Source organism: Apodemus sylvaticus, chromosome 18, assembly GCF_947179515.1.
Source record: "Apodemus sylvaticus chromosome 18, mApoSyl1.1, whole genome shotgun sequence".
NCBI lineage: Eukaryota > Metazoa > Chordata > Mammalia > Rodentia > Muridae > Apodemus > Apodemus sylvaticus.
In genome coordinates, this window is record NC_067489.1 from 58,911,451 (window position 1) to 58,928,519 (window position 17,069).

General features: G+C 44.3%; 1 protein-coding gene across 3 annotated transcripts in view; it reads left to right on the top strand.

The window, feature by feature from the left end:
- The first annotated feature begins 14,295 nt into the window (after positions 1 to 14,295).
- The window catches only part of Cbr4 (carbonyl reductase 4), a 43,380-nt gene continuing 40,606 nt past the window's right edge, over positions 14,296 to 17,069 (top strand). For all 3 annotated transcript variants that reach the window (XM_052162916.1, XM_052162914.1, XM_052162915.1), the window contains exons 1-2: positions 14,296 to 14,543; positions 16,512 to 16,632. In XM_052162916.1, coding sequence (XP_052018876.1) covers positions 14,402 to 14,543; positions 16,512 to 16,632 — 263 coding nt within the window. In that variant the 5' untranslated portion in view covers positions 14,296 to 14,401. The remainder of the gene's footprint in view (positions 14,544 to 16,511; positions 16,633 to 17,069) is intronic.

Below are 17,069 nucleotides of genomic sequence, written 5' to 3' on the forward strand. Positions count from 1 at the left end.
AGAAATAAAAAGAATGCTTTCATGGGAAGATCGCATTTATTTCAAATTATTTCAAATATATTTTAAATCCCTGTGGTTGCAGAGTGAGTCTAACTAGCCAAATAAGTTAATTTTTGTGCAATTGTTTGTTTAAGTCAGGGTCTCATGTAGTCCAGGCTAGTCTCCAATTTGCCATGTAGCCAGAGATGGCCTTGAAATCCTGGCCTCCTGTTCTACCTCTCCAGTGTTAGGATTACAGGTGTGTACCACTGTGCATGCTTTCAGTATGTTCCTTAAAATAGAGTATGAATATCAGCTTCCTGTTTTTACTTGTTGATCATATACATTCACACATATATTCTTCCCACAATTCACTATTAAGCAAATGATGATTGCAGTTTCCTAGAGGAAATTGATACTTATTTCTCATAAAATTGATACCTATTTAACTTTTTTGGTGTATATGTGTTCATATGTGCTCATGTGCACACATCTACATGGAGGACATAGGTAGATGTTGAGTGTCTTCTTCAATAAGCCTCCATCATATCTTGAAGGCAAGTTCTCTCACTGAGCCCATAGCTCATTAATTCAGCTAGACTGGCTGGCCAGCAAGGTCCAGACATCCTCCATGCATCTGTGTCAGGCTCTCCGTCGCAGAGATTTCAGGTCAGTATCCAAACGCGGGTCCTCGTATTGGTGCATCAAGCACTTTCCTAACAAAATCATCTCTCCAACAACTATTTCACTTCGAAAAAAATTCATATATTGTATACTCCCTCTGATATTATCGCCTCTTTTTCCATTTCTGTAGATTTTTATGCTGTATGCTGCTTCTGACACCACCCACTCACTGCTTAGATCAGAACATTTATACATACTGTGGCGCTTAGTTACTTTCAAATGACAGATATTTTGCATTGAAAACAGGAGCTTGTTTTGAGCAGAGTATCCCTGCTCAGAGGAAAAGCTGACACATGTGTTATGAATCCACCCAGCGTCACCTCAGTTACTGCCCTCCACGTGACCTCGCTGGCCACTATGTTTAGTGATATTTCAAATCTCTGAGCCCCTGACTCCTCCGCACCTGCGCACAGGCGGCCAGCAGGCAGAAGCTTACTCAGATTCACCCTGAGCAAAGTCATTCAGAGTTTGGCCCTCAAGAAGTGAACTACAGAGGCACAAGTTTGCCCAGATTCACCGTGTACTTGAGGCTGCATAGCCAGAGGAAGTGGGGTTACAGGAAGTAGACACTGGGAGCAGAGGAGAGTAGAAGCAGAGGATCATGGGACCTCAGTGACTATTAAGGGGGCAGGCAGATTCGAAGCTGGCTTTGTTCCCGGAAGGTAACCAATCACCAGCCGCAGTTCCCACAGGGGTGCCGCTCATTTCCTTTAATGACATCCTTTGTAACAAGTCTCCCATTCTCAATTGCTTTAGTGTGTTTCTCTTCTGCAACCAAAAGCCCTTGACTATAGTTGTCTAATATGCCTAATGTTTCTTTACCGATTTGCATTTATGGGTATGTGGTAGACTTTCAGAGCCCCTGAGATGACCAGGGACAATCCGACGTGATCTGCTCTGGAACTGAAAGCCCGGGGACATTCTTCTTTTCCCAACAGAAAGGTCAGGCTTACTGGCTAGACCAGGAAGAAATTCCAGTTTGGCCACTCATTTGTCCTCTGATCTTGAGCTATCTAACATCTTTGCTTTGATGTCCTTGTTTTCAAACACAACAGTAGCAATATTTTTCTATGGCATAGTTTGCTGTGAAGATTAAACACAATGTGATTGGTGCGTAGTATTTGAGTATCCAAGGAACATTAGTTGTTAACCCAGAAAAGACTTGCTTTTTGCTCACATTCAACCCCACTCTACGCCAACACTCCGCCACAAACAAACATATGTGAATAAATACATGAACTGTGATAACACACATGTCTGTAATAGAATGATGTCTGCAGTATAATAATGAATACTTGCACTATTATGTTTTCCTCTGACGGATGTACCCGTATACTATGGATGCTAGATGAAAATTCACTGTTAGCATGCCTTCTCTTTGGTTTAACCCTTGGATGTCTGCTACAATCACACGCCCTTTAGTGCTTTGTGCTGTTTCATTATTTATTCTGAACAACCTTCAGAGTCCTCTCTCAATGCACTCATTACTGTAAAAGAGTAAGAGAGGGGCTGGGGAGTCAGCGAGTCTTAAAGAGCCATCAAGTAAAGGGGACGGTCCCTGGTCTTCAGACTTTTGCTCTGGAACAGAACCAACTGACACACATCTTTTCACAACTGAATGGATCGGCAAGGGTAGTGTTGTAGGATTTATTTAATCCCAACCTGGGGTTTCTATCCCACCTCTTACCATTTAGTTTCCAGATGAAAGACACACATAACCTTTATATTTACAATAAGCCTGGGCTGGGGAGATGGCTCAGTGGTTAAGAGCACTGACTGCTCTTCCAGGGGTCTTGAGTTCAAATCCTAGCAACCACATGGTGGCTCACAACCATCTGTAATGAAATCCAATGCCCTCTTCTGGAGTGTCTGAAGACAGTAACAGTGTACTCATTCATATACATTAAATGAATAAATAAATCTTTAAAAAATATTTACAATAAGCCTTAATCAGCACTAGGACTGGGCAGATATCTACCCTCCATGCTATTAAAATCTATTTCCTATCGTTACCCCCCTAGTTATTACTAATATTATCTGGGCTGCTCTTAACTCCAATTTGCCAGCCCTCAGGACTCTGCTTTCTTGACTCCTAACCTGTGGTGATTTTTCTTCCTCCTCACCTCTCTCTACCCTGTGGCTCTCCTCTGAACCCCTAGGCCCGGGAACCCTAAAACCAGCCTATGTCTCTTCTGCCCAACTATTAGCTGTTGGCATCTTGGTTTACTAATCAGAAATAACTTGTGGGGCAAGGTTACATGGCGTCACTTGGGTCTACCTGTGGAGGAACCAATATTAGCATTGGAATACAAGCATCATCAGGCCAACCCACTACAGGTAGAACTGTAGTATCAAACCTTGACTGTGCTGCGCTCCTGGCCTGGTCTCCAGGCTTTGGAGATTGCAGGCATGCACCGCTGTGCCTCCCCTAAACAGGACTTTCTCCCCCGCCCCATGTTTTCAGTTCCCCTGTGGCAAAGAAAAACTGGGCAATCACATTGTATTATGTGCTCCAGATGCCACAAGAAAATAATCAGGCTGGGTGGCTTAAGTGACAGAGATCAGCGTTGTCACAGTCCGAGAGGCTACAGTCTGGATCAAGGTGCCATCAGTGTTAGTTTCCGGGGAGGCCTTTCTTCCTGGCTTGCAGACAGCTGCCTTCCCCTGTCCTCACATGGCCTTCCCTCTTCATGCATGGAGGGAGAGGGGGTGGGGGGAGAGCTGGAGAAGGAGGGAGAAGAGCTAGCAGGGGACAGCACATCCTCGTGATCTATCACTCCCCGTGTGTCCCTTAACCCTTCTGACAAGAATGCAGCAGCCCTGTTGCATCAGGAGCTTATCTTGTGACTTGTCTGGGGAGACATAAATGGAAGATTTATGTACCCCAAACAAAGAAAGAGTCAACAGACCATAGGAAGTCTAACCTGGTGAATAAATGACTTTATTTGGGTCACTCCCAGGAGCAGAGGTGACTCACAGGCAGGTGCACCACCAAAAAGTCCCACCCTACCCCAAGTCATTTTCTTTTTACTTGAAATGTTATGAAATGTCTTTTTAGACAGCAGCGAGGGGAGATGGCAAACACAGGGGAGGGTCGCCGATAGATGTGTGGCCCCTTCCTCAAGTGGAAATGGGAACAGCGCCATTATTATGACTACAGACCTGGCTGTTTAGTTCATCCTCGTGACTTCATGTATGTTGCCGGAGTTACTCTGTGTCAGTATGGCAATGGTCATGTGGAGAAGCATGGAGGAAGCAGCTGTATTCCATGCCCCTCCCCCAGGACATCATTACTCTTAATTACCTCCAAATAAGGTCACAGTAGAGGTCAAAACTTCAATATGTCAATGTTGTATGTTAGGGTTCACGGTGGGTTTATTGTCCATATCAGATATCAGTTCTGGTTTGAGGTGAGGGTGTTTTGTTTTTAAATCCAGCCCTAGTCTCAACATCTAGAGAACTATTTTGCTTACATTTTTGCACAGAGACTGTATCATCAGTCACTTTTCTGTTGCTGTGATAAACACCATGACCAAAAGGAACTCGGGAAGGAGAGGCTTTGTTTTGTCCTATATTCTACAGCCCACCACTGAGGGGACACCAAGGATAGAACTCAAGGTAGGAACATGAAGAAGCAATCACAGAGGGCCTTAGCCTGCTTGCTTGTGCCAGGATCGTGGTTAGCTACCTCTCTTATACAGTCCAGGGACACCTGCTTGGGGTGGCACAGCCCACAATAGGCTGGGCCTTTTCCTGTCCATCAACAATCAAGAAAATAACTCCCACAGACATGTCCACAGGCCGATCTCATGGAAGCAACTCCCCCAGGTAGGTTTAGCTCAATGTGTTATCGCTGTGGCAACAGAGAATCGATCTAGAACAGGGTCCAAGATTTCTAGTCTGCATGACTGCGCAGCCCAAAACCCATTTGAGGGCTGGGTCTCTGAATGACAGACGAGGAACATAAAACTGTTACAGTGAAGTTTCCAGGGTCACACAAGTGCCACCTAGAAATGCAGAAGCTACTACACGGCAGTTCGCCTCACAGGTTAAGCCTTGTGGCATTGACTCTGGCTTTCTTGGGTGAGCTTTCAAGAATCCACAGAGCCGGGGCGTGGCTAAGGCTGTCATCCATTGGCCAATATGACGGACGCTCGCCCTAGAGCTACACTAGAGTCTTGGATATATATAGCCTGTCAGAGCCCCTGCAGAGTCAGGGAGACTCACTTCGGTCTGACAGGCACAGCAGCTGGGGGAGAACTTCATAAAACAGCAACAGAAAGGGCGGATCTGGGGAGGAGACAGGGAAGGAGGGAACTGATGTCAGTGGGCGGGAGGCTGACGCAGAGGGCTGGCCAGTTGCAGAAGGAAGTCAGGAACACTGAGTTTGCTTACGAATGACACATCATCACGCTTAGATCATCTGAAGCACACAGATTCAAACCATTGGAAAAATCTGGGCAAGCAACTGTTTGGTTTCAGACACACAAGGGACTGAGGTGAATATTTTACAAACCAAAGCAGACCTGGCCTCCAGGTTCTCCCAGCAGCCAACAGTCCTTCCTGCCTACCTGGCATACCCTGCCCCTAAGCCTTAATCCTAACCCCAGCTGGGTCTGGGTTGCCCTTTCTCCAGAGGCTCTATATTATCCAGACATTTTGCATTTTGCTCTCTCTCTCTCTCCCTCCATCCTTAAGGCCAGTGAACTCTCCCGGAAGCAGATTCCCAATAAATCTGCCTTTAATATAATTTAATCTGTCATTTCACAGGCAGAGAAATAACCTGTCAGTAACAAAAAGTTCCACCCCATTTTGGGCATTATACATTTGCACGGACTTTCCTGAGAGACTTCATCTAGGAAACACACACACACACATACACACACACACACACACACACACATACACACATACTTCCCGTGTTAATTAACAGTTTCATTCAAGTGAATGTTTAGGGGCTGAGAAGATTGCTCAGTTAGTAAAGTGCTTGCTGTGTAAGCACGAGGATTTGCTTTTGATCCCCAGTCATCACGAAAGCCCTGTATGGAGGCCTGTGCTTGAACTCACAGCACTGGGGGAGCGCAGTCACGTGTGTCCTAGCGCTGGCTAGCCAGTCAGCCTAGTTAGATTGAGAAACCCTGTCTCAAAATACACAGACACACCACAACCACACACAGACACACCACACCCACACACAGACATGCATAGAGACACACACATGGAGACACACACATGGAGACACACACATGGAGAAACACACACGCATATATACACAGAGAGACACACACATGCACACAACACACACATGCTCACAAGCATATGGAAAAGTGAAGCTGTCTTGCTTTTGAAACATATTTTTTTTTCAAAATTTCATTTCACATGTAGTATGCCTGAGTATATATGTTTGTTTAACATTTATGTAGGCATCCACAGAAGCCAGAGGATGGTGTCAGATCTCACTGGAACTGAAGTAGATTCTAGGAACCAAACCCAGGTCCTTTACAAGATCAACCAGAGCTCTTAATCAGTGAGCCACCTCTCCAGCCTCAAAAGTGAATAATTTTCATTTTATTCTTTGTCTACAGATGACCTTGTCTGTTGGTTAATCCAATACTGTGATGTCCTAATGTCCCCCACAGTTTTGTTTTAGTGCTTTTGACCCAGCAGGTGGACCCATTTTGAGAGGCAGTGGGCTCTGTCTATTATATGCAAATGGATTGTCATGTGGTCTGGTTGCTGGGCTCCCTCCCCCACGAAGCACTGAAATCCCCTAAAACCTTGAACCAAAACGAATAATTTCATCCTCAAGGTGTTGCTACAAAGCATGTTGTCAGAGAGATGAGAAATTGACATGGGGTGGAAATCAGAGTTTCCACTCTTTACAACGTGTTTTTATTAGTAATTGATTTTATTAGCATGTGTCCTCTAAAACAATGTTCTGACCTAAGCCCCAAGTTATGCCCTAACAGCCTGCACTTCCGCCCAGGCCCTCCCACCTTTCTAATTAAATAGTAATTGCGTGATTGTTTAGGTCTGTTTTTCTTGCCAAATTATTCTCCCAATGAAAATAACAGGCAGGTTCGTTTTCGTCATAACAGAATCCGTCAGGGGCTCTTGCCTATAGCAATACATTCTTTGTGAATGAGATATTTCACTCACTCACTTATTCATCCATTAATAACTTTCACAATCCCTAGGAAGTACGCTCCACTTAGGAAAACAAACATTAGTGGGGTTTCTACATCCAAGGGTTTCACAACTTACTGTGAAAAGTTTCTTATCATCATAGGTAAAAGTTCCCTTTGAGAAGGCCATGAAAGAGGAGACTCCATTCCCCAAAATACTAACCTCAAATGTTCAGGAGACTTTGTATTCAATTTACCAGCCCCCCCTCCACACTTTCCTGGAAGGGCATTCAATGTCTCCCTGAAACTTACTAAAATTCAAGGTCTTTCCACAAAACAGAGCTTCAGACAAATCAGGCAAAAAGATTTTTTTTTAAAAAAAAAATGCATTACTACCTTCTTTCACGGTCTAGGAAAACTATATGTGTATGTATTAATTACTTTCCTTGCCTCTGTGATAAAAATCCCTGACAGAAAAAGCTGAAGGAAGGAGAGGTATGTATTGTTTCATGGCTACAAAGGCTGACAGAGCTTCACCTGGGGTAGAGGAAACAGAAGATCCTTCTCCATGCTGGGAGTATGAGATGTGGGGTCTTCTCAGCGTGGGGATCATGATGCAGAGAGAGCTGGTCCAGAACCAGACGTGGGTGTGACCTTCAAATCTTAGTCTTAATGGCTTGCTTCCCTCATCCCCAAGGTCCTATAACCTCCCGAAACACAGCCACTGGGAGAGGGACAGAGATGCTCAAAACATAGGCCTGTAAGGGAACACTTCATTTTCCTGCATAACAGTGTCCGTGGTAAAAAGAAAAATGTGTTGAGCCATGTCTCCGATGATAAATTGGGTGTTACTAGGGTAAGAGGCAGCATTAGAAATTGAGATGACAGTGTTTGCCAAAGCATGGATGTGTGAAATAACTTGTTACTACAAAGAACGCCAAGTGCCTTGTGAACCTGTGGGTGGGACTGGAGAGAGAGACTGTGTGATTGTGTGTGTGTGTGTGTGTGTGTGTGTGGTGGTCACTCATCAGAGGACTTTGTCGCATATGGTAAGATTGGCTTTGCAGTTTAGACAGAGCCCTCTGGTGGACATGTGGAGGCTGGTGACAAGGCTGGCTCATTGAGGAGGCTGGCAGGCCGGAAGCAGAGGTAGGCTAGGGGGACTAAGGCTCCATCTACCTGGAGTGCGGGCAGGAGAGTCAGCAGGGCTTTTGGGTTTCCACATGAGGTCAGTAAGAGGTGGGGGGCAGGCATAAGCTCCAACGTTGCCTTGGGTAACCGAGGACCTCCACACCAACCGCTTGGACGTGAACACTAGTTCGACAGAATAAAAGTTCTCAAGGCTCACCCCGCACACACCAACACGGAGGACATGTTGCAAACGGCGAAAGGGCGCTTGCTTGCTGTACAGCTCCCCTGATCTGACCGCGTGAAGAACAGTGACAGCAAAGTCCAACTTGTTTTGTGCTCACAAACACTGTGCCCACTGTGCAGCCACCCAGAGGCAGCTTTCCAAATTCCTTTCTGGAAATAGGAGCAGGGCTTGTATGGGGATGCTAGGTTGTCCACCCAATGTGGGCCAAACAGATTACTCACCGTCACCCGAAGACTTCTGGGAGATTGAATAGCTGGCAGCCAAGGGGGGAAATTCACTTACGGATCTGCCCAGTTGGTATGCCCTTGGTTCTAGAGGCTTCATCAAATCAACGCAAACTCAGAATTGTGAATTGTTTTAATTTTCATTGGTTTTCCAGGACAGTGTAGACAAGGTTTCTCTGTGTAGCGTTGGCTGTCCTGGAACACACTGTAGCCCAGGCTGTCCTCGGGTTCAGAGATGCACCTGCCTTTGCCTCTCCGGTGCTGGGATTAAAGGCGCGCTATCCCATGCCCAGCTGGTTTTGCTTCCTCTACTCTTAAGCTGAAGGGATGACCGAGTGAACTGCTGAAAGGAGTTCTTTCCTCCTTTGTGTCTTTGTTTCTTTTCAGCACTCGGAATTCTTATAAATAGAATTTCTAGCCTGGTATGGTGGCGCACGTCTGTCATCTCAGCACTCAGGAGCCTGACTGGAATATTTTGAGTTCATGGCTAGCCTAGGCTGCATATTATATTTGAGGTCAGCCTGGGCTACATAGTGAAAACCTGTTTCAAAAAAGTGGGACACAGAGCTAGGAAAGGGACATATTCCTCTAAGTCCTGCATTTTAGATGCTGAGAGAGGGAGGTTGGGAATTCCTGATCCTCCCTAGTTACATAGCAAATTTGAGGCAAGCCTACATGAAACCCTATCTCACTACCACCATTCTAGACACAATTTCCATTTGGAATCTCTGGCTTTATAAGTCTTCATTTGTGGTAAAAAAAAAATAATAATAATAAAATAAATAAAAACTACAAAAGCAAAATTCACTTACAATTAGTTATAGCTTCAAATGTCATATACTAAGGTCAAATACCTTTCAATTAAACACATTTCAATTAAAAACATTTTCTTAACAATTCTACTGGAAGCCGGGCAGTGGTGGCACACATCTTTAATCCCAGCACTTGGGAGGCAGAGGCAGGCAGATTTCTGAGTTCAAGGCCAGCCTGGTTTACAGAGTGAGTTCCAGGACAGCCGGAGCTGCACAGAGAAACCCTGTCTTGAAAAAACAACAACAACAACAAAACCCCAAAAAGCAATTCTACTGGAGCACATTCACATAACCTATGACTTACATATTTAAAATATATGTTTTCAATGAATTCTTACTTCATTTGAACATTAGATTTTTTGCAATGAAATTGTGTTCATTTTATAATCAGAAAAATATTATTAAAATGTTCTAAAAATTGTAGAACAAACCTTCTATACAAGAAATATTCTCTTTCAATTATTAGGGCCGAGAGGAAAGATATCCTGTGTGGGCTTAAATGAAATCAAAGTATAGACCATGATGAAAATCATCCCAGAAAACTAACCCGTGTCCTAGATGGAGTGTGCGTTCCCATGATGCCATTCTTCATTGTCCTGCTGGGTAGGGGAGACCCAGTTTAATTTACAGACTCTGATTTTGTTACCTGGGGATTAAGGGAAAACCTCCCCACTCAGTAATCCTTTCAGCTAAAGCCTGACAGGCTGTGATGAGGGAATTCTTACCCAGGGTACTAGTGATATTGTATTAAGAGGGAAAAATAAATAATAGCCTTGGGGGTTTAAACTGACGCATGTGCTGATGGGAAACCTCAGCCTATTCATCTACTGTGTGTGCACTGGGAGAAAGGTGGAGGGTTTTGAGAACACTGGATGTCACCCCACATCATGTTGATGGTCTTTATGACAGGTGGCACAGCTCTGAAAAAATATGCTTTTGTTAAAATCACTCTGCGTGGAAAAGGATCTCCCCAAATTTTGGTATAAAGTGGGTGGAACTGTTCAGAAAAATGGAACTTCTCTGCTCTGTGTAAGATGCCAGATGCCAAGAATGTGACCACTGGTTTTGATGGTTTGGCCAACAAGCTATCTTCCTTTCCAAGATGGCAGGATATTGTGGGAAAGAAGGTTTACGTTGGGCCCAACCCATGAACATCACTTATGAACTAATTTTGCTTTTGAACCAAGGTCTCCCTTTGTAGCCCAGGTGGATTTCCAATCCATTATCCTCCTGCCCCATCCTCCCTAGTACCAGGATCACAGACATGCATCAACATTCCTGGCCTGCAATAATAATTCTGAAATATAGCTTTTATATTCTGACTTCTAGGAACAAATCCACGTGGGGCCTTCCCAGCCTACTGCTTGCACGTGGCTTTAAAGCTCGCGAGAACCCAGCCCAGCCCGTGTTTCCTGTTGCCAGACTTCCTTCCTCATCACTTTGTTTACCCAATGACCTATTCTTGTGTCTGAGTGTTGGCATATGTTGAGTTTCCTACTGTATTTGCTTTTAATATACTATGATGTGCTATAAAGATACCTTTATAGTCTTCCTTCCCCCTCAGAGGGAGCACTGTTGAGCATCACGTGGCCTTTGGAAGGATCCTTGAGGAGAGAATATTACTCGGACCAATTTGTTACTCCACAGCCGTGTCTATTTCTCACAGAAATTATTACATGAGCTGGAGATATGGCTTGGTTCACTTGCCAGCTTGTGGGAGTCCCTGAATTAAGTCTCTAGTACTACACATATACGCACAAAGGAATTGCTTCGTGAGTAGGCATATTTCCATTGCTTTGTGGACACTGGAGTGACATATGTATCACTTTGGTGCTGACAATAACAGGATCTTTTTTTTCAGCGCTTATCTTCCTATAAATGACATCTTCAGCCCTAAGAAAGGTTCTACATTATGACTTTATTTTCATCGACTTTTCTCCTGACTTACTTTACTGTCCTGACCTTTGGGAAGAAGGGACAGTTGAGACTGACTAATGGTTTGCTTGGTTTTCATTTTTTTTTTTTTTACCTTTTTTTTATAGTACTGGAGATTGAATGCAGGCCCTCCCTTGCACATGATGGGCAAGTGCTTCCACTGATCTGTACCTCCATGTTAAAAATGTTTATTTGTTGTGAGCGTGAAGTGTGTGCCTAGGGGTGGCTGTGTCATGGCGTACCTGTGGAAGACCAAGGACAACCTTGTGGAGTTGGTTCTCTATTTCCACCTTTGTGTGGTTTCCACCCAAAAAAGCAAAACAAACCAACAAGCACGGTGCCAAGCGTGAGATATTGATCAAGGGGAGCCTGGAGATGCTCAAGATGATGCAGGCAGTAGCCATTACTCTTGGTTACCCATCAGAAGGGAAGACCCTGCAGCTGAAGATAGCACACACTTTGGCCATAGGACTTGGAGCGATCAATCTGGTACTGACCAGGTGGCTTCTTTCTTGTTGGTTAGCTTTCGTAGTAGGGAAAGGAGCTATGTAGGCTGTTGAGGGCACAGGCATCAGTAGTCTTGACGTGAACCTGGGATGCTGTAATAAGAAGTGTCCTGGAAAGAGCGTGCCCAGCGGTGCCACAGTGACACAAATGTAACCATCAATTTTCTTATAGGATTTAAGTCTCCCTTCATTGGAGAATTCCTGTAATTGATACTGTGAATCTAACCAAGAAATTGTGGCTACAAAGCCCAATGACTCTAGAACTGAACTTAATGCTTTTATTTTGCTACATGGATAAAGCATCCAAAAGCCTTCTAAGTGCATATCCTTTTACCCATAGATTAGCTTGTATCATTCTCAGACCTCATCAGAAAAGCTTCTTTATTCAGTGGGCAACAGGAAATACAGAACTTACAACAGAAAAGAGGAGCATGTGGTACTCAGCCATAAATGAAACACTGTATCTCTCCTTCCCTCCCTAAGTCTCAGGGAACACTGGCAGGAGAGGGCATTGGTGGAAGGTTAGAAGAAGATAGTATGAAACAGCGTCCTCAGGATGATAGGACTGCTGTGTTCACAGAGGCTGTGATGGACCGCATGAGATTTATGTAAGATTAATTTGGTCAGCAGTCCAGCGTGGGTGGGGAAGGAGCACCTGACCACCCCCCAGCTGAGGAGCTATGGACCGTTGGTAGCTGCTAGGGAAGAGAGAGTTAGTTTTTTTCAGTGGACTGATCCTTAGTAGTATGACCATGTTCTAGTAGATGATTCCACACCACACACATATGAACAGCACAAATAGACCCCATGAAGTATATGTGTAGTATATATTACATAAACATATAATATGCTACATATATTATGCATATTGCATATTATATATAATACATAACATATTCATGACTATTTTATGGAAATACACACACATTCATATATGAAATTGAGAATGTTGCTGGGATTTTGGGAGGAGTTGGAAGGTGACACCAAGAGTGAATGATCAATAGTGTATGTATAGATGAAATTTTGAAAAAAAATTACACACACACACACACACACTATATATATATATATATATATACCTATACCTGAAACTGCAGCACTTACTAGGCTCAGGCAAGACTACAATGAGTTTGAGGACAGCTTGGGTTATGTGACAAGACCCTATCTAAATAAGAACGCAATAAAACAGAGCACTTGAAAAACAACTCATGCATTCTTCAGACATTTTAAATCCTTTTTGGATTTATGTGAAAGAAAAACAACTTTTATGGCAGGTTCCTCCCCCTGCCCCCAAGTTTACAAATCAATACTCAGACCAGCTTTGCTGACTCTCCCTACCTTCAGTCCTCACTGGCCTATTTCATTTCTGGTGTTAATCCAACTTCGTACTTCACTAAACAATTTATCCCACTAGTGTTTTATGTGAGTCCTGTTGCCCCAGAATTCTCCCTCCCCACAATAGGGACCATGGTCTATACTTTCTTTATTTAGTACACTAATATTTGGTCAAGAAAAGTTCTATTTACACTAGAATGGTAGCAGGTGATGCCTTTTCTTTCTTTCTTTCTTTCTTTCCTTCTTCCTTCCTTCCTTCCTTCCTTCCTTTCTTTCTTTCTTTCTTTCTTTCTTTCTTTCTTTCTTTCTTTCTTTCTTTCTTTCTTTCTTTCTTTCTTTCTTTCTTTCTTTCTTTCTTTCGAGCAGTTGAGACAGAGTTCTCTGTGTAGCCCTGGTTATTGTGGAACTCTAGACCAGTCTGGCCTTCAACTCAAGAGATTCGCCTGCCTCTGCCTCCCTAGTACTGGGATTAAAGGCGTGCATCACCATGTCCAGCTATCTTTTTTATTTTTATTTTTTAAAGAAAAAGCACTCAGAATATCTTATTTAGTATAGGAACCCAATATTGCCAATAATGATCTAAGCTTGCTCTTTAATCTTCAAACTATTCCCATCAGTTGAAGAGTCCCATGCCTGTGCGTGCCAGCAGCATTCTGGAGGCTAAGGGAGGAGAATCATAGCGAATCTGTGGCCAGCCTGGGCTATATATATAGTGAGTACTAGGCCAGCCTGGGTAACATAGCAGGTCTCTTCCTCAAAAAGAGGAGCACAGACCTTTCTTGAATCCCTCTACACAGTGTTCTTTGTTGCTCCCTTTGAGACAGGATCTCACTCCCTAGACCAGGCTGGCCTTGAACTCTCAGTGATCTCTTTGCTTAGCCTTCTAAGTGAGGGCCGTACAGGCCTGAGCCACCACACACGGCTTGTGTTCTTTGACAGGACATCTACCTTTATAATAACATTGCAGTGAAAAGCCAATGTCTACAGTAACTTGGGGAACCACTTCACTCTTCAACAGGTTTCGTCTGCAGTAAAAAATGTGGTCACCAGGACAGGTTCACACCCAAAGGGACATAATGTGACTGCTAACTACAGTTTGCTCTGGAAAGCCCACGATTTTAGCAACCCTATTATCTCTGCCCAAAGGACCATTGGTCCCCTGTGCCTTCGGGCCAACTAACTAGGCTTGGGAATAAGGATCCAGCAACTGTTACAGAAATGCTCTCAGGCGCAAGCAAGTAAGGACTACATGTCCCAGGATGCATTGCAACCATCGAAGAGGCCGGGTGCACTGACGTTTAATTCTCGCGTCTTATTTTGTGACCTGGGTCGGCTGTTGAAAGGGAGTGAATATTGGTTTTGTCAGTAGCTGCGTCTTTTATTAGTTTTGAGTCTTAGGTATCCATCTTGCAGTCCGAGATCCAAGATGGAAAAAGTCTGTGCTGTTTTTGGAGGCTCCCGGGGGATCGGCAAGGCTGTAGCCCAGCTAATGGCCCAGAAGGGTTACCGCCTGGCGATCATCTCCAGAAACTTGGAAGTGGCCAAAGCCACCGCCGGCGAGCTCGGCGGTAGGTACCGAAAGTTTCTCTGCCGCGCGGCCGAGGTGCAAGTCCTTGAGCTCCAGTCCATGGGGCTACTGCCCATGTTCTCCAGTCTGCGCCCCAGATCACTCATGCCCATGACCAAGCCCTCACTGGGGCTCTCGCCTACCCCAGTCTGAGGACCCCCTGACAAGTAGCTGTCTTCCTCGCGGCCAGTGCTGATATTGCGAGCCGCTTTGCTCGGGGCCTTTGGTAGGAGAGAATGGTCGCGATTATCTGATTATCTGAAGAGAAGTCAGATACAAATGGCTAGGCTGCATTTTGCTGAGAGCTCTTGCCCTTTGTGTAAGCACACGACAGTATTTCAAAGAGAAACTCTTGATAAGTTGCTTTCCCAAGCCCGTCAATGACTTTTAATAAGTAACTAATTTGTGTTCCTAGACCCTTTGATTGTATTCCAATTCTAGCACCCCCCGCCCTCGTTCCCACTGGTTATTAACGGATTAGTCATTGCATTGCAAGTTTAAGTCTCTGTTGGAGAAGATAGCATGGAAGAATGGAGAAAAGTACACGTCACTATCAGGAAAGCATTGGGTATATTATAGGTCTAAGAGTGTGTCCGGTGCCTATTATAATTCTTTACTTATATGGAAATAGCCTTGATATTTAACCCACACTGGTTTTGAACTCGTGATTCTTGTGTCTCTTTCTCCCTGTTTCTGAGATTACCTTACTGCGGTGTGACAGTGACATCTTTAGTACAGAGTAGTTCTTTGAACCTGAAGTGTGGTATCCAGCTTTCCCAGACACAGGGACTCACTATGCAGCCTAGGTTTCCCTTGGATCAAGATCTGGTCCCTGCCTCCTCGTGCTGGGAACATAGGGGAGCATGTCTGTTCGCCGTGGGTGTGAACACAAGTCTAAACCCCTAGTTAGTACTGCTTCCAGTTGGTTAGACAATCGTTACTCCATATTGCCCTGTGGTACTAGTTACTCACCTGTTCTTCCGCTCTCCAATACATAGTTGGTTCATCTTGATGTATCCCTATCATAAATTGAGGAATACACACACACACACACACACACACACACACACACACACACGGTAGTTTATTAAATAGAGAAGACTTTTCCTCTGAAGTATAATTCTTGCCTATGATGCTAGGGATCAGGGAATTCTTCTGAGCCACCTCTCTTGCAATGCTGGCCACAAACTTATAGTAGTAGTCTCCTGTCTCAATGCTGAGCCTGCAGGTTACCATGCCCAGATTTTTTTATTTGGTTGGATGGGTACATATATGTCATTGTGCACATGTGGAAGTCAGAGGACAGTCTGTTCTTTCCTTCCACCATATGGGTCCCAAAGGTTCAGCCCAGATGTCAGGCTTGGTGGAAAGTGTCCTTACCCAGTGAGCCATCTTGCTGGTCCCAACTACTTTTAGTTTTTAGGCTTTCCAAGCCTATTTCTTCTTGAGAGTTTGAGGTCTCATCCAGGCCAGTCATGAACTTGGGAGTCCAGCAAGCGCCAACGTTATGGGTAGCCTGACACTCATACATCTCACCTCTCCACCTCCCACTCGGGAAAACTCCAAAGTTAAAGGTAGTTTTCAGTAATGCTTTATTTTATGTGCCTACTGCATCCTAGCTTCTAGCAGGCTGAAGCAAGGCAAGCCTAAGTTTTGAAGTCAGTCCAGGTAACACAGTGAAACCTTTTCTCGGAGCAGAAAAGACAAAAACAAAATAAACAAGAACAAAACAAAGCAAAAAAACCAACACACACACACAAAGAGAAGGAAGAAACAAAACCTCACTATTTCTCCTTCCCTCCCATCCAGTCTGTCCCTTTCATCGGGTGCTCTATGGGGCCAGGAACCCATGATGTGTTTTTGTCTCTAGGCTCAGCACAGGTGTGCCTTAGAGTCTAATCATAAAGCAAATAAACCCAAACTTCAAGTTAAGACTTAGAAGTAATTCTGATTTGACTTTGTTTTGTAGGAAACCACCTGGCATTTAGGTGCGATGTTGCCAAAGAACAAGATGTTCACAGTACCTTTGAAGAGATGGAGAAACGTTTAGGTCCAGTGCGCTTCTTGGTAAATGCAGCTGGTATTAACAGGTTGGTCAAAGGTTGAGGTGACTTTCTGATACCTGTTTTAAATGCTTCTCAATATGTTGATGGCTTAGTCTCTTTTCTATTGCTGTTACAAAATGCCATGTCCCAAAGCTATATATAAAATAAAGTGTTCAACTGAGGTTATGGTTTTATAGTGGTTATATATTTATGGTTTTATATTTATGGTTATAGTGTTAGAGCCACGTTGGTGGAATAAAGCCACAGTGGTAGCAACAGCTGGGAACTCGTATTGTGATCTGCATATAGGAGGCAGAGGTGGGGCCCAGTGGGAATGGAGCCGGTCTTTGGAAACCGCAAAGTCCACTCCCAGGGACATACCTCCTCCAACAAGACCATACTCCAGAATCTCCTTCCCAAACTTTGTCCTAAACCAGGGCCAAGCATTCACATACACAAGCCTATGGACCATTTTCATTCAG